An 18,684-nucleotide genomic window follows, 5' to 3' on the forward strand; every position below is an offset into this window, starting at 1 on the left:
CAGATGTGTAGGAGGAGACTCAGACTAGGAGGAAGGGTTAAATATCAGTGCTTGTCTGAAAAGGTTGTACTGATCCTCTGGGAAGAATAAACTAGGTTGACTTTTCAAAGTGTCCGTTGAGTTTTTACTCTGGAAATTAGAACCTAACACCTGCATCTTTCACGGATTCTGTCCTCTCCAAAACAGACAGTTGAAACAGCCCTTCCTGACCATGTGCCGTCATTACAGCCATATAAAAAAAAAATGTTTCCCCTACACCTATTTGTTTGAATTGAATGAGACTAGAGGGCCTGGATGTTGCTTTGGGGGCCTTTGCACCCCGCCTGGAGATCATAGTAGAGGAAAACATGCTGTAAAACCATATAGAAGGTACAATAAGAGGCACTGTGACAGGGTTGGAGTCAATTCCATTTCAATTCAGGAAGTACACTAAAATTCCAATTCTCTATGCTTTTCAATGAGTAACATTTCGAATTGGGTTTACTTTCTGAATTGACCCCAACCCTGCTTTATGGCATTATAAAAAGGGAGGGTAGTAGGTGGGACTGGTAGGATTACCAGTGTTAGCGGTAGAGGTGCCGGCTTCTGTCGAGGCGTCCCCCAGGGCTCTGTCCTCGATCTGGCTGGTTTGTGGCTGCTCTAGGCTCCCTTTGGCCTCGCGGCTCGTGGACGGGAGCTCTTGACGGACTTCTGAGATAGTGAGAGAAAATATTGATACATTTACATTTCCTCAAAAAAACTAAAACTGCAACACTAAACTGCACAATACGTTAGATGAGACATTAGGTTAATATCTGTGTTAAATACAAAATAATACTTTTACTGCTGACACTTAATTGAATGTCAATGTGTCTTTGAGGACGTTCTGATTGGATCTCAGTGTTTCTTTTTCACACAGGGAGCCAATGAGAAGTCGGTGGCAGGTAGCCGAGCGGTTAGAGCATTGGGCCAGTAACCAAAAGGTTACTTGTTCGAATCCGTAAGCCGACAAGGTGAAAAATCTGCCGATATGCCCTGGAGCAAGGCACTTTACCCTTATTGCTCCAGGGTTGCCGTTGGGTATATCCGAGGGAGATGGGATATGCAAAACAAATATTCCATACATGAGTATAATACACACTTGAAACAGAACAAATATAGGCACCCACCAAATTATTATTATTAGAGCCTGACCGATGTGATATTTTTGGGTCCAATACCGACTAGGGAGAAAGTCAGATTATCGATATAACTGCCGATATGTTTAGGGGGGGGAATGAAAATACTTTTTTTTTTTACACAAATTGTGCTCTAAAGGATTAACAGATACTCTAAATTATGATTTCTTAACTAAATATTGCTCGGCTATGAAAAGCCAAGTTACATTTACTGAGGTACTGACCTGTTGCACCCTCTACAACCACTGTGATTATTATTTGACCCTGCTGGTTATCTATGAACGTTTGAACATGTTGAAGAATAATCTGGCCATGTACTGTTATAGTCGCCACCCGGCACAGCCAGAAGAGGACTGGCCACCCCTCAGAGCCTGGTTCCTCTCTAGGTTTCTTCCTAGGTTCCTGCCTTTCTAGGGAGTTTTTCCTAGCCACCGTGCTTCTACATCTGCCTTGCTTGCTGTTTGGGGTTTCTATATAGCACTGTGACATCAGCCGATGTAAAAAGGACGACTTTATAAATACATTTGATTGATATTCAAATTAACATGTAAAAACATTTTGTGGTTTACATGATAACCACCAAAAAGCAACTCTCCTCTATAAATACAAAGGTAAATACAAAACACTTGTTTAGTTTACCTTTAGGTACAAGTTAAAGATTGGTCTACGGCAGTGGATAAGAAGTGTTTGTGTTAAATGAAGCACTACAATCACACTAATAAACAAGGGGAAGTTCACTGGCTGAATTAAACTGCGTCAAAGTAAATCTGAAACTGCCATATTCCCAAGTCCACAACCTACGCATTGAAATTCAGTAACATGTAGTTCGTAATTGCACCAGTAGATGTCAACATTTGTATTGAGAAGATTCATTAAGTGCTTTACAACAGTCATAGGTCATGTAACCAAAAGACTTCACTGGCACCCTTGCAATGACATGTTATGACAAGCTCATGCTTGCTGTTTACGACAATGTTTTCTTACTGAAACCACAAGTACTTTACACTGTTATTCAATACAAAATGTATTGGCTATATATATGTCAACTGCAAATGGCATGCAGTGATGACTGAAAATGTTTATGCAGGGAAATGCTTGCAGCAGTGGTAATTGTCACAAGTTCTAATTTAGCTAGTTAGCTACTCATCTCATAATGAATGGAAGCACATGGCCTGAATGATAGACTGTCTCGCTTTTTGCAGATTGCATATTTCAGAAAATAAACAAAATAAGCCCACTGGCTAACATAATAGGCCCAGACAGTAACATTTATATTTTTGTATCAAGGATGAGTGTTCACTTTAGCGCCAGTCCAGTGTTAACACACAAGTAGAACAGAATGCTAGCTAGCTAAGCTTGCTGGCTAGATAACTAAGCTCACTACCCTGCTGCTGGCTTGCTCGTCATCTAACGTTAACTCAGTGAGAATGTGATGAGGACAAGGCTGCTTGCTTGGTGAAGTGTACTTCTGATTATTTACTTATTCAAATGCACTGCCTGTGGTAAGCTACTCACCGTCAAACCACCATGCATACTCTCGCTCACGTTGTGACCTAGGGTTGAATGATGTTCAGGCAACGATAAAAAAATATTACTGCAAATAGGCAGATATATTTTATTTAACCCTTATTTTACCAGGTAAGTTGCCTGAGAACACATTCTCATTTACAGCAACGACCTGGGGAATAGTTACAGGGGAGAGGGGGATGAATGAGCCAATTGTACGCTGGTAACTACATGCCTAGAATGATCAGAGATCAAATGACAGTGCATTCGGGAAAGTATTTAATTATTATTATTTTCCGGATTGACTGACCATGTCTTAAAGTAATGATGGACTGTCATTTCTATTTGCTTATTTGAGCTGTTCTTGCCATAATATGGACTTGGTCTTTTATCAAATAGGGCCATCTTCTGTATACCCCCCCTACCTTGTCACAACAGATTGGTTCAAATGCATTGAGGAAAGAAATTCCAGAAATGAACTTTTAACAAGGCACACCTGTTAATTGGCTTAATTTAATAGGACCCGCAAAACAACGTCAACAGTGAAGAGGCGACTCCGGGATGCTGGCCTTCTAGGCAGAGTTGCAAAGAAAATGCCGTACCTCAGTCTGGCCAATAAAAATAAAAGATTAAGATGGACAAAAGAACACAGACACTGGACAGAGGAACTCGCCTCTTCACTGTTGACGTTGAGACTGGTGTTTTGCAAGTACTATTTAATGAAGCTACCAGTTGAGGACTTGTGAGGCGTCTGTTTCTCAAACTAGACACACTAATGTACTTGCCCTCTTGCTCAGTTGTGTACCAGGGCCTCCCAATCCTCTTTCTATTCTGGTTAGAGCCAGTTTGCGCTGTTCTGTGAAGGCAGTAGTACACAGCGTTGTACGAGATCTTCAGTTTCTTGGCAATTTCTCGCATGGAATAGACTTCATTTCTCAGAACAAGAATAGACTGACGAGTTTCAGAAGAAAGTCCTTGTTTCTGGCTATTTTGAGCCTGTAATCGAACCCACAAATACTGATGCTCCAGATACTCAACTAGTCTACAGGCCAGTTTTATTGCTTCTTTAATAAGGACAACAGTTTTCAGCTGTACTAACAATTGCAAAAGGGTTTTCTAATGATCAATTAGCCTTTTAAAATTATAAACTTGAATTAGCTAACACAACGTGCCATTGGAACACAGGAGTGATGGTTGCTGATAATGGGCCTCTGTACGCCTATGTAGATATTCCATAAAAAAAAATGTTAACAAAATATGCCGTTTCTAGCTACAATAGTCATTTACAACATCTACAGTGTATTTCTGATTAATTTGATGATGTTATTTTAAAATGGACAAATGTTTTTTTTTGCTTTTCTTTCAAAAACAAGGACATTTCTAAGTGACCCCAAACCTTTGAGCGGTAGTGCATTTCTGGGAAAGGCTAATATCAACCGATTTATCGGTCGGGCTCTAATTATTATTATGTCTCCTACCATAAGCAGCAGCGTGGGAGGTGCTGGGCCTGGGGAGGTCCCTCTCTGTCTGCGTCTCGGCATTCTGCAGCTGGACGATGGGTGTCTGAGTGCCCTGTGAGGTCACAGAGGGGGCGGGGTGTCGGGGCTGGAGGCCAATGGCGTTCATGAGACCCATGTCTCTGTCAAGTCTCCAGCTGGAGCGACTGGGGGCCCTTGGAGCAGACAAACACCACAGAGAAGATTAGTAAGACATGATTGGATGGACACTCATAACAGTTTGGGGTTGTAAATTCTGGAACCTTCCCCCAAATTCCCCGGTTTTAAAGTTTGAGGATTTGGGATAAGTTCCTGAATTTTGCCACAGTTCAGTGCACACAGCGAGCAGGCCAGGGAGAGGGGTAAGAGAAAGAGGTGTCAACAACGCCTTCAGTGATGGGTCCTAGATTCCTCACCCTGGTCGATCTGTACTGCGGGTCCTGCTGGTTCCACTACCGCTGTTGACTGTGAATATGGGCTCTGTGCTTGCTTCGGCCGGGCTCTCTCCATCACTACGGTAGAACCTAGAGAACAGAGAACATTTATCATCGGCGACGATGTCGTCATAATTGGATCTCTCCATAATGCTTCCGCCATCATTTCCTATGACCTAAACGAGCTTATGGACATGAATAATGAATCGCCTCTACCATCTGTTATATTGGTGAATGCACAATTGCTGGAAAATAAACTGGATGAGCTCCGTTCGAGACTATCCTATCAATGGGACAATAAGAACTGTAATATACTATGCTTCTCCGAGACATGACTGAACAAGGACATGGATAACACAAATCTAGCTGTTTTTTTCAATGCATCGCCAGGACAGAATGTCAGAGTCCACTAAGATCAGGGTTGGTGGGGTGTCTATCAACAGCTGGTGCGCAATCTCTAATATTAATTAGCTTAAAGTTTAAGGAAGTCTCGAAGTTCTGCTCGCCCAAGTTAGACTACCTCATGATAATCTGTAGACCATACTATTTACTAGGGCTGTCCCTGACCAAAAATTTTATCTTAGTCAACCGAAAGTAGTGGACCAATCGATTGTTTAAAAAAAAAAAAAAAGTGTAGCCTATTTTTCCATTTATAGACACACCCTATGTGTTTCAATAAAATCAACTATATATGCATTGAGCTAGTCTGATGCATTCAGCTCACTGTTGGATGAAATAAGACACAAATGACTCGAGAGCCAGAGATCAAGATAGCCAGAAGAAGAAGAAAAAAAGAAACCAAGGACAGATAATTTTTACGTGCTAAACGCTTCAGCACTCGGCAGTCTCTTTCTGTGAGCTTGTGTGGCCTACCACTTCACAGCTGAGCCGTTGTTGCTCCTAGGCGTTTTAACTTCACAATAACAGCACTTACGGTTGACTGGGGAAGTTCTAGCAGGACGAACTGACTTGTTGGAAAAGGTGGCATCCCATGACGATGCCATGTAAAAAAGTCACTGAGCTCTTCAGTTAGGCCATTCTACTGCCAAAAACTATAGATCACCTTTACTTCACACACAAACAAAGCTCACCTCCGCCCTCTATTTGGCAAATCAAACCATAACTTGATCCTCCCGATTCCTGCTTACAAGCAAAAACTCAAATATGAAGTACCAGTGACGCGCTCAACACAGAATTGGTCCGATGAAGCGGATGCTAGGCTATAGGACTGTTTCACTAGCACAGACTGGAATATGTTCACGGGATTCATCCGATGGCATTGGACTTTACCACAGTCACCGGCTTTGTGCATAGACAACTATGTCCCAACAGAGACCATACGTACATATCCCAACCAGAAGCCATGGATTACAGGAAACATCTGCATTGAGCTAAAGGCTGAAGCTGCCGCTTTCAAGGAGCAGGACGCTTATACGAAATCCCGCTACGCCCTCCAATTAACCATCAAACAGGCAAAGTGTCAATACAGTACTAAGATGAATCCTACAGTACCGGCTCTGACGCTCGTTGGATGTGGCAGGGCTTGCAAACTATCACGGATTGCGAAAGGGAAACCCAGCCGAGAGCTGCCCAGCGACACGAGCCTACCAGACGAGCTAAATGCCTTCTATGTTCACTTTGAGGCAAGCAATACTGAGCCATACGTGAGAGCAGAAGCTGTTCTGGATGACTATGACCACGCTCACCGTAACCGATGCGAGTAAGACCTTTAAAACATTCCCAAGGCCGCAGGGCCAAACTGATTACCAAGACGCGTACTCAGAGCATGCGCTGACCAACAGGCAAGTGTCTTCCCTGGAATGTTCAACCTCTCTCTGACCCAGTCTGTAATACCTACATGTTTAAAGCAAACGACCATAGTTATTGTGCCTAAAACACCAAGGTATCCCGTCTAAATGACTACTGCCCTGTAGCACTCACATTTGTAGCCATGAAATGTTTTGCAAGGCTGGTCATGGCTCACAACTCCATCATCCCAGAAACCCTGGACCCACTCCAATTCGCATACTGCCCCAACAGATCCGAACACGACCCCATTCACATCGACGGGTCAATAGTAGAGCGGGTCGTGAGCTTGAAGTTCCTCAGCGTCCACATCACTAAGGATCTATCATGGTCCAAACACACCAACATAGTCATGAAGAGGGCACGAAAACACCTCTTCCTTCTCGGTAAGCTGAAAAGATTTGGCAAGGGCCCTTAGATCCTCAAAAGATTGACCAGATGCATTACCGCTTGGTATGGCAACTGCGTGGCATGCAACCGCAAGGCACTAGAGGGTAGTGCGTATGGCCCAGTAGATCACTGGGGTAGAACTCCCTGCCATCCAGGACCTCTATACCAGGCGGTGTCAGAGGAAGGCACAAAAAATTGTCAGACTCCAGCCACCCAAGTCATAGTGTGCTCTCTCTTGTACCGCATGGTAAGCAGCACCGGAGCGCCAAGTCTGTGATCAAAAAACACCTGAACAGCTTCTACTCTGAAGCTATAAGACTGCTGAACAGTTAAATGGCTGCCAGGACAATTTAAATTGACACTATTATTTGTTTATTCATCCACCCTAATCGTTTTGCACTGATTGCCTTGCACTGGCTCTATGCCAGCGTTTCCCAAACTCGGTCCTTGGGACCCCAAGGGGTGCACGTTTTGTTTTTTGCCCTAGCACGACACAGCTGATTCAAATAATCATCAAGCTTTGATTATTTTAAATCAGCTGTGTACTACTACAGCAAAAACCAAAATGTGCACCCCTTGGGGTCCAAATGACAGAGCTTGGGAAACACTGCTCTACGCACACTCACTAGACTCTAGCCACGCACACACTTTACATAGTGCCTTCTGAAAGTATTCAGACCCCTCGCTATGAGGTCGAAGGAATTGTCCACAGAGCTCCGAGACAGGATTGTGTCGAGGCACAGATCTGGGGAAGGGTACCAAAAAAATATGTCTGCAGCATTGAAGGTCCCCAAGAACAGTTACCTCCATTATTCTTCAATAGAAGAAGTTTGGAACCATCAAGACTATTCCTAGAACTGGCCGCCCGGCCAAACAGCGCAATTGGGGGAGAAGGGCCTTGGTCAGGGAGGTGACCAAGAACCCGATGGTCACTCTGACAAAGCTCTAGAGTACATCTGTGGAAATGGTTGTCCTTCTGGAAGGTTCTCCCATCTCTACAGCACTCCACCAATCAGGCCTATATGGTAGAGTGGCCAGACGGAAGCCACTCTCAGTAAAAGGCACATGACAGCCCGCTTGGAGTTTGCCAAAAGGCACCTGAAGACTCTCAGACCATGAGAAACAAGATTCTCTGGTCTGATGAAACCACTCTGTCCTGAATGCCAAGCGTCATGTCTGGAGAGAGCGTGGCATCATCCCTACGGTGAAGCATGGTGGTGGCAGCATCATGCTGTGGGGATGTTTATCAGTGGCAGGGACTGGGAGACTAGTCAGGATCGAGGGAACGATGAACGGAGCAAAGCACAGAGCGATCCTTGATGAAAACCTGCTCCAGAGCGCTCAGGACATTAGACTGGGGTGACGGTTCACCTTCCAACAGGACAACGACCCTAAGCACACAGTCAAGACAACACAGGAGTGGCTTTGGGACAAGTCTCTGAATGTCCTTGAGTGCCCAGCCAGAGGCCGGACTTGAACCCGATTGAGCATCTCTGGAGAGACCTGAAAATAGCTGTGCAGCAAAGCTCCGCATCCAACCTGACAGACGTTGAGAGGATCTGCAGAGAAGAATAGGAGAATTTCCCCAAATACAGGTGTGCCAAGCTTGTTGCGTCATACCCAAGAAGACGTGAGGCTGTAAACACTGCCAAAGGTGCTTCAACAAAGTACTAAGGGTCTGAAAACCTGTAAATGTGATTTTTTAAATGTTTTACTTTTTTTCAATAAATGAGCAATGTCTAAAAAACTGTTTTTGCTTTGTCATTTTCAGGTATAGTGTGTAGACTGATGAGGAATAAAAGCAATTTAAATCAACTTTAGAATAAGACTATCGTAACAGTGGAAAAAGTCAAGGGGTATGAATACTTTCCAAAGGCACTGTACACTGCTGCTACTGTGTTAATTATAAATCCTGAAAGCCTAGTCACGTTTACCCCTACCCACATGTATGGTACCAGTCAAAAGTTTGGACACCTACTCATTCAAGGGTTTTTCCAAATATTTACTATATTGTAGAATAATAGTGAAAACATCACATCTATGAAATAACACATAGGGAATCATGTAGTAACCAAAAGTGTTAAACAAATCAAAATATATTTCATATTTGACATTCTTCAAAGTAGCCACCCTTTGCCTTGATGACAGCTTTGCACACTCTTGGCATTGGCTCAACCAGCTTCACCTCGAATGCTTTTCCAACAGTCTTGGAGTTCCCACATATGCTGAGCGCTTGTTGGCTGCTAAGCCCTTCACTTTGCGGTCCAACTCATCCAAAAACCATCTCAATTGGGTTACGGTCAGGGGATTGTGAAGGCCAGGTCATCTGATGCAGCACTCCATCACTCTCCTTCGTGGTCAAATAGCCCTTACACAGCCTGAAGGGTGGGATGGGTCATTGTCCTGTTGAAAAACAAATGATAGGTGGGGCTAAGCGTCAATCAGATGGCATGGCATATCGCTGCAGAATGATGTGGTAGCCATGCTGGTTAAGTGTGCCTTGAATTTTTTTTTTAAACCCCCCCAAAAAAATCACAGACAGTGTCACCAGCAAAGCACACCCACACCTCCATTCTTCACGGTGGGAACCACACATGCGGAGATCATCCGTTCACCTACTCTGCGTCTCACGAAGACACGGCGGTTGGAACCAAAAATCTCAAATTTGGACTCATCAGACCAAAGGACAGATTCCACAGGTCTAATGTCCATTGCTCGTGTTTCTTGGTGTCTTTTAGTAGTGGTGTCTTACCAGCAATTCGACCATGAAGGCCTGATTCACAGTCTCCTCTGAACAGTTGATGTTGAGATGTGTCTGTTACATGAACTCTGTGGAGCATTTATTTGGGCTGCAATTTCTGAGGCTGGTAACTAATGAACTTGTCGTCTGCAGCAGAGGTAACTCTGCGTCTTCCTTTCCTGTGGCGGTCCTCATGAGAGCCAGTTTCATCATAGCGTTCGATGGTTTTTGCGACTGTACTTGAAGATGCTTTCAAAGTTCTTGAAATGTTCCGGGTTGACTGACCTTCATGTCTTAAAAGTATTTGAGCTGTTCTTGCCATAATATGGACTTGGTATTTTATCAAATAGGGCTATCTTCTGTATACCAACCCTACCTTGTCATAACACAACCGACTGGCTCAAATGCATTAAGAAGGAAATAAATTCCACAAATTCACTTTTAAACAAAGCCCAACTGTTAATTGAAATCAATTCCAGGTAACTACCTCATGAAGCTGGTTGAGAGAATGCTAAGAGTGTGCAAAGCAGTCAAGGCAAAGGGTGGCTACTTTGAAGTATCTGAAATATAAAATTTATTTTGATTTGTTTAACACTTTTTTGGTTACTAATAAAGAAAACCCCTGAAATGAGTAGGTGTCCAAACTTTTGACTGGTAGTGTACATACAGTATTATCTCGTACCCCTACACATTGACTCGGTACTGGAACTCCTTGTGTATAGCCTCGTTTTATTGTTTCCCAGTTTATAAACAAATATTTGTCTTACTTTTTAACTCTGCACTGTTGGAAATGGGCTCTTAAGTAAGCATTTCACTGTAAAGTCTACACCTGTTGTACTCGACGCATGTGACCAATAACATTTTATTTTTATCCCCACTGAGGGATTCCTTCATGTGATCACAGACAATGACCTCATTACAGACCAATAATTGACCCGCTCCAATCCAGAGGCTTCCTGTTTACACTGGCTATTAGAATAATCGAATCAGAGACCAATCAAATCCAATTCACCGCCAGTGTTGGAGGTGGTGGTATGGAATACACTGAACTCAAGATACCAGGAACACACCTTTGAACACAAAGTGTATATTGATGACTACAAAACAAACAAGTCACCAATACACCATCCCGATAGGGCCCAGTCTTATCAGGTATAAGATTTACAAAATGGTCAGACAGGAGCACTGCTCACACGGGCCTGCAGATGACCAGGTCTCCTTTGTTGGTCCCGTAGGCCAGGCCCATCCCCGGGTCTGGAAGCCATCTGGCTGAATTGATGCTGACATGCCGCCGCTGGTCCGGAGCCATGGGGTAGACCACGTTGAACACCATCTAGGGAACAATTGGAGAACCCAGACAAATAATCATAAACGTCAACATCACTCCAGTGTCCCTGCACATTGTAAATATGGTATTGGAAAGGACACTGTATATAGTATCCTTACTTAGTGTTCATATTTCTTATGTTTTTTTTAAATACCAGAATTACATTGTTATTGCATTGTTGGGTTTTGAGTTGGCAAGAAAGACATTTCACTGTACTTGTGACATTAAAACTTGAAACTAAACAAATGCACAATAAAGTGAACCCTTTGGGTATGGGTAAAAGCCATGTGGGCTAGTCGTGCTCCAAGTCCCTCTACAAACCTGGGTTGTATTCATTAGACACCAAATAGACAAATGGGGAGGGTTTACCTGGACTCATTTAATAATTTTCCAAAGCTTGCCATAACGAACACCACCCCGGTAGTATCAATCTGTGGTACTACCCTTCTCCCTCACTGTTGACCTTCACGAACATACATTAACATGTAACCAGCGAGCTGTTTTTTTCCCCTGCATTGGGCGGGGTGTCTTTCTGTCTGTCTCACCCTGATGGAGGTCTCTCCACCGTGGGGCTGCTGCAGCCGGAACACTTGCGCCACCATGTGGTCAGTGGAGGGATGCAGCAGGATCCTGCGGGAGGCCAAGCCCACCATCACGTAACAGCCCATGGGAGACAGGCTCACCGAGATGGCATTGGGACCTGTGGGAAGATGGAAGACAAATGTTAAAGACTGACAAGGTTAGGCAAGACTCTCCTAGGATATTATTGTACTGTAGTTAAGGTTCACCATCTATAATATTCTTTTTAGTGCACCAGTTTTACTAGATTCAATGTTTAAGATTCTCTAGTTCAGCATTTCCCAAACCTCTCCTCGAATACCTCCTACAGTTATACTCATTTGATGTATTCCAGAACTAGCACACCTTATTCAACGAATGAGATGATTAGGTTGACCAACTGAATCAAGTCTGCCATCACTGGAATACCTGAAATAAGTGGATTGGCCTGGGGCACTAAAAGGAGAGGTTTGGGAAACACTGCTATAGCTGTATCCTGGAGGTCAAGTCCCTGACGGCAAGACGTCCTCTACTACGTGACAAGACTTACCAAATCTTTTGGTGTAGAGCACCTCCCCCAGGTTGTGAGGGGCCAGGGAGTACACAGCCAGGATGCCCTCGTCAGGGAAGCCTCGCTGGCTGCTGGGTATAAACACTGCCAGGAGCTGCCCGTCTGCCGAGATGTCACAGCTGGCATCGTTGTAGATCTTACAGTTTGGAACCAGCACATTCACAGAGGCTGGAGGGGTGGCAATAGACATACACAAACAGGCAAACACACACAATGTCAATAATACAGTAGACCTCTAAAGTAAACGCAATCAGAGAGGCAAACATGGCTGTTCAAACAATAGCCGAGCTGGGACCGGTTTAGGAGGATCTAACGTGACAGAACTTTCAGACAGAAATGTATTGTGTAGAAATGATAAGATTGTCTGTCACATAGAATAGGGAATTGTGTCGGCTTTGCAATGTTCGGAAGGTTTTACATACCGTTGCTGATCTCCGGTAGATCGAACTTGGTGAAGTCCCACCACTGCAGCCGGTAGGTGGTGTTGGCTATGTTGCTGGCCACCGCCGACTGGCCGTCCCCGATTGAGGCACCTGAGAGAAAGGCATTTGGTCAGTGGATAGGCTATTGAATGTGAAAGAGGAGTAGTGTCTACCACTATTGCAGGTAACACAATAAAATGGATAACATTGAGATGTATGAGAGCAATCAAATAGTTAGTTGTTGCCCACTTGAACTGTACTGGCATGGATATTCCATTTTACACCTTGGTTCCACCAACAAAAATGGATGGGTAATCAGGCCAGCGAAATACAGCTCAGCTTGGAGCAGTAGCGTGAAAAGGGCATTGCAGCGCACTCCTTTTACAGTGATCACATTCATACAGGACAATTTAACCACACTAAGCGGAGTATACTCTAGTGAGACAAACTTGGTTAGTACCTGCTAGGACCCTGTTGACAGAGGAGTGGGTGGCCAGGCCAGGCTGTCCCCTCTCATGGAAGATCCCAGCGTAGGGCAGGTACTCAGGCAAAAGAAACCGCCGAGGAACAAATCGCCCCAGTGAAGGCGCAGACATCCTAGCGTTGCGTGGTGTTCGATGCCTCGTCCTGTCTCCGTTGTCACTGTTAAACACACACACAGCAGTTATTGGGAGAAAAAAGACTGTTGGGTGAAATGTGTGGTGAAGCTGAATGTTCAAAGTAGGATGACTGTACTCCAGGCCTGGGCAATTATTTTCCATGGAGGGCCACAGAATATAGTTTTGCCATCGTGGGCCAGAATCACATTACAGGATTATACATAATGTATATGACTGTTGACAGATACATCTACTGTAAATCATTATTAAACATTCAGCACCACGGAAAGAACTCTTGTTAACGGGTATGCACAAAAACACGAGGGTGAGAGCTCAATATTACATTTAAACTTCTCAATCAGTGTGAGGAGCGAAGTCTCTGATGGGCATTGACTAGAACAGTGAAGTCAGGTATAGTTTCTGAAGTCGCTATGCGCAGGATTGCTGAGAGGTGAGATTCAGTAAGAGATTCTGTGCCTAGACTTGTTATATTTCATCAGTGAAAATGTTTGTTACATACATAGGTTGACCCAAACAGTACAAACATCTGAGCACGACTCCTAATCTTTGGCGAGTTTTGATCATAGAGATGCATAGAACCTTGTCAGTGACATCGGAGAATTATTCAAAACAGTTCTCCAATCACTGCATCAGACTGAAGATCGATAAGCTCAAGTTGCATGTCAGTGGGAGTGTTATCCACATTGAAGGTGAAAGGAGAGGAAACCAACAGCATGTCATTTTCCAACACTTTGAAATCCTCAAAACGACGAGAAAACTCACTGTTCACAGCACACAGCAGCGATGTATAATTCTCCCCCTGGACATCTGATAGGGAACAGACTAGTAGTGTCGGGAGGTGGGTGAGATTGTTGGCTTCTACTTGGCGGGTCAGGAGGAGTAATTTGAAGGCTTTGCCAATGATCTACATCTGACGCAAAAAGGCCCTTCCCTTCTAGTTTGGAATTCAGTTCATTCATGGGGGCCAATGATGTCCACGGTGAAGGCAAAAATCAGCCAACCATCTTTATCTTGCAGTTGAGGGAAATCCACATTTTCCTTTCATTTACAAAAACTCAGCAATCTCCGACTTCAGGTCCCACACCCTTTTAAGCACATTCCCCAAACTCAGCCATCTCACGTTTGTGTGGAAGGGGAAACCTGCATGACCGACGGTCTCGTCAGACAGTGAGACAAACTGCCTGTGGTTTAAAGATTTTGCTCTTATGAAGTTTACCACTTTTGTGACTGTATCCACAACAAGGCTCATTTTCAGAACACATTTAGAATACCTCCTGATGAATAATCCAAAGCAGAAAAATAATTATCTGATCTGGTTTCAGCTCAGCTACTTGATCTTTTATCCTTTTCAAAAGGCCAACATTTTTTCCTGTCAAGTTTGGGCACCCATCAGTGGTGACACTGGATAACTTTTCAAAACTCAGTCCCAGCTTTACCACACACTTATTAACCTCCTCCAATAAATATTCCCCTGTGGTTGTGCTCTTCATTAACTGCACTGAAGCAAGCTCCTCTGTAATTTCAAAGTCTGGGGTTATGCCTCGTAAGAATATCAACTGTCCCGTGTCACTCGCATCACTGCTCTCATTCAGGGCCAAGGAGAAATCCTTTACCTTGTCTTTCAACTGTTGTTCCATATTCTCTGTGATGTTCTCAACACACCGCACCACTGTTCATCTTGACAGGGAAACATTTTCAAAGAGCTCTTTCTTGTCGGGCAAAGTATTGCTGCTGAGTCAATTAAAAATTATTTAATGAAGCGGTGGGAGTTAAATCACGACACAAAGGCGAGTATTCATTGGGCTTTTATTTTGAATAACAAATACAGAGTTCCTCTGTCCAGTGTGTGTGTTCTTTTTCCCCATCTGAATCTTTTATTTTTATTGGCCAGTCTGAGATATGGCTTTTTCTTTGCAACTCTGCCTAGAAGGCCAGCATCCCGGAGTCGCCTCTTCACTGTTGACGTTGAGACTGGTATTTTGTGGGTTCTACTTAATGAAGCTGCCAGTTGAGGACTTGTGAGGCGTCTGCTTCTCAAACTAGACACTAATGTATTTGTCCTCTTGCTCAGTTGTGCACCAGGGCCTCCCACTCTTTCTATTCTGCTTAGCGCCAGTATGCGCTGTTCTGTGAAGGGAGTAGTACACAGCGTTGTACGAGATCTTCAGTTTCTTGGCAATTTCTCACATGGAATAGCCTTCATTTCTCAGAACAAGAATAGACTGATGAGTTTCAGAAGACAGGTCTTTGTTTCTGGCTATTTTGAGCCTGTAATCGAACCCACAAATGCTGATGCTCCAGATACTCAACTAGTCTAAAGAAGGCCAGTTTTATTGCTTCTTTAATCAGGACAACAGTTTTCAGCTGTGCTAACATAATTGCAAAAGGGTTTTCTAATGATCAATTATCCTTTTAAAATTATAAACTTGGATTAGCTAACACAACGTGCCATTGGAACACAGGAGCGATGATTGCTGATAATGGGCCTCTGTACGCCTATGTAGATATTCCATTATATATATATATATATATATATTTTTTTTTTAAATCAGCCGTTTCCAGCTACAATAGTCATTTACAACATTAACAATGTCTACACTGTATTTCTGATTAATTTGATGTAATTTTAAAAACAACAATTTTTTTTAGCTTTTCTTTCAAAAACAAGGACATTTGTAGGTGACCACAAACTTTTGAACGGTAGTGTATATATAGTGTAAGTCCACATCACACACCATTGGTTGTGTAGATCCACCATTTTTTTTTTACGTGCTAAATGTTTTCTAAAAAGATGGCATGGGACATCTCCTTATCCCCTCCTCCACTTATCTCAACAGAAAACCTTGAGGTCTCAAAACAAAAATCAGACAAACTGATTTAACCTCTACAGGATGGGTGTCCCTATACCAGGACGGTTGTTGCTAACGTGCGCTAATGTGACTAGAATGACGTACACAACAGCCAACTTTCCGGGACATAGCCTTGTCTTATATGGGCAGAAAGCTAAAGTACTTGTTAATTTAACTGCAGTGTCCAAATAACAGTAGCTATTACAGTGAAAAAAAATACCATGCTATTGTTTGAGGAGAGCACAAATCTTTTTTTTTGCACGCAACTGGTTTGATACATTCACCTCTTAAGGTAAATAATGTACTTGCATTGAGTAATCTTGCTCTGATTTGTCATCCTGAGGGTCCCAGAGATAAAATGTAGCATAGTTTTGTTTGATAAAATACCAAGTCGGCACATTTCAGCAAACTCCTGGCAGACTTGATAAAAAATAATGTAACAGTCATATAATTCTTCACTGGATCAGTCTGAATCTTAGCACACACTGCTGCCATCTGGTGGCCAACATCAAAATTACACCTAGACTCCTATCTGAAAGTATGGCCTGTCTCTTGCATTTGTTTTGGTATTATCTTTTACCAGATCTAATTTGTTATACTCTCCTACATTAATTTCACATTTCCACAAACTTGAAAGTGTTTCTTTTCAAAATGTTATCAATAAGATGCATATCCTTGCTTCAGGTCCTGAACTACAGGCAGTTAGATTTGGGTTTGTCATTTTAGGCAAAAATTTAAAAAAAAGGGTACGATCCTTAAGAGGTTTTTAAGAGTAACTAATATCCCATTAACCTCTCTTGGGTAGGGGGCAGTATTTTCACGGCCGGACGAAAAACGTACCCAGATTAAAAACGGCCTACTACTGGGGCCCAGGAACTAGAATATGCATATTATTATGATTTGGATAGAAACCCCTCTGACGTTTCTAAAACTGTTTGAATTATGTCTGTGAGTATAACAGAACTCATATGGCAGGCAAAAACCTGAGAAAAATCTAACCAGGAAGTGGGAAATCTGGTGCTTGTAGTCCTTTCAAGTCATTGCCTATTGAACACACAGTGACTTAGGGTACATTTTGCACTTCCTAAGGCTTTCACTAGATGTCAACAGTCTTTAGAAAGTTGTTTTAGGCGTCTATGGTGAACAGAGAGCGAACAGAGGAAGTTGGAAGTTGTTGACTCAGGAAAGCACATGAGTTCATTGGCGCGCACTCACGTGGGGGTAGCTGTGTTCCAAAACGTTTTTCAAGACACTGGAATCGTCCAGTTGGAATATTATTGAAGTTCTAAGTTAAAAAGGCCCTAAAGATTGATGCTGTACAACGTTTGACATGTTTGAACGAACGTAAATATCACTTTTTTTGACTTTTCGTCGTGACATTTTGGCCGCGCCGCCTACACTAGTAGCTTACTGAACGCGCAAACAACAAGGAGCTATTTTGACATAAATTATGGACTTTATCGAACAAAACAACATTTATTGTGGACCTGCGATTCCTGGTAGTGCCTTCTGATGAAGATCAAAGGTAAGTGAATATTTCTAATGCTATTTATGATTTTAGATGACTCCAAAATGGCGGGTATCTGTATTGCTTAATGTCTTTTTCTGAGCGCAGTACTCAGATTATTGCAAAGTGTGCTTTCCCCGTGAAGCTTTTTTTAAATCTGTCACAGCGGTTGCATAAAGGAGATGTTCATCTACAATTCTTTGAATAACAGTTTAATATTTTATCAACGTTTATCATGAGTATTTTTGTAAATTGTTGTGCTGATTCACCGGCAGTATTGGAGGCAAAATATTTTCTGAATATCACGCGGCAATGTAAAATGCTGTTTTTGGATATAAATATGAACTTGATCAAACAAAATGCATGTATTGTGTAACATGATGTCCTAGGAGTGTCATCTGATGAAGATCGTCAAAGGTTAGTGCATAATTTTAGCTGGTTTTCTGGTTTTTGTGATGCCTGTCCTTGCTAGGAAAATGGCTGTGTTGTTTTTCTTGTTTAGGCTCTGTCCTAACATAATATAACTTTATGCTTTCGCCGTAAAGCCTTTTTGAAATCGGACAATGTGGTTACATTAAGGAGACGTGTATCTTTAAAATGGTGTAAAATAGTCGTATGTTTGAGAACTTTGAATTATGACATTTTGTGGTTTTGAATTTGGCGCTCTGATTTTTCACTGGCTGTTGAATAGTGTGAACCGTGGGTGTGGGTCCCACCTCCCCAAGAGAGGTTAAGAGGCCAGGATGGGTTGCACCAACTCACTCTAGCTCTTCAAAGTCCACGTCGCTGTTCTCCATTGCGGCCGAGGGGTTGCCGGCCGGGCTGTCCGACGAGGAGGAGAGGGTCCTCAGGCGGTTCTGCTGGTAGCGCAGCGAGCGCTGGCGGATACTGTCCCGCCTCGACAGGTACTGGATCATTCTCTGCGCATAGTAGGCAGCCGGGGACAACCTGCAGGAGAAACAACGGCAGAGAGAAGAGTTCAATGGTGGGGGGTTTACAGCTCTAGGGTTTATACTATACTGAACAAAATGCAACAATTTTAAAGATTTTACTGACTTACAATTCATATATGGAAATCAGTCAATTTAAATGTTAAAAAAAAAAAAAAAAAGTTTTAAGTAGGGACATGGATATGCAAACCAGTCAATATCTGGTGTGACCATCATTTGCCTCATGCAGCACGACATAGCCTTCGCATAGAGTTGATCAGGCTGTTGATTGTGGCCTGTGGAGTGTTGTCCCACTCAGAAGCTTACATTCACATTTTAGTAATTTAGCGGACGCTCTTATCCAGAGCGACT

At 43.0% G+C, this 18,684-nt stretch overlaps 1 protein-coding gene across 3 annotated transcripts in view; it reads right to left on the reverse strand.

Annotated features, from left to right (window-relative positions):
* Positions 1-18,684, reverse strand: part of ambra1b (autophagy/beclin-1 regulator 1b) — a 50,962-nt gene that overhangs the window by 14,316 nt on the left and 17,962 nt on the right. For 2 of the 3 annotated variants that reach the window (XM_045688060.1, XM_014123983.2), the window contains 9 exons: positions 18,146-18,331; positions 12,868-13,049; positions 12,408-12,518; positions 11,965-12,153; positions 11,402-11,556; positions 10,723-10,862; positions 4,576-4,683; positions 4,142-4,335; positions 559-690 (listed from right to left, as the gene is read on the reverse strand). In XM_045688060.1, coding sequence (XP_045544016.1) covers positions 559-690; positions 4,142-4,335; positions 4,576-4,683; positions 10,723-10,862; positions 11,402-11,556; positions 11,965-12,153; positions 12,408-12,518; positions 12,868-13,049; positions 18,146-18,331 — 1,397 coding nt within the window. The remainder of the gene's footprint in view (positions 1-558; positions 691-4,141; positions 4,336-4,575; positions 4,684-10,722; positions 10,863-11,401; positions 11,557-11,964; positions 12,154-12,407; positions 12,519-12,867; positions 13,050-18,145; positions 18,332-18,684) is intronic. The other variant, XM_014123984.2, reaches the window with a different exon arrangement.

This window comes from Salmo salar, chromosome ssa10 (genome assembly GCF_905237065.1).
Source record: "Salmo salar chromosome ssa10, Ssal_v3.1, whole genome shotgun sequence".
Lineage (NCBI taxonomy): Eukaryota > Metazoa > Chordata > Actinopteri > Salmoniformes > Salmonidae > Salmo > Salmo salar.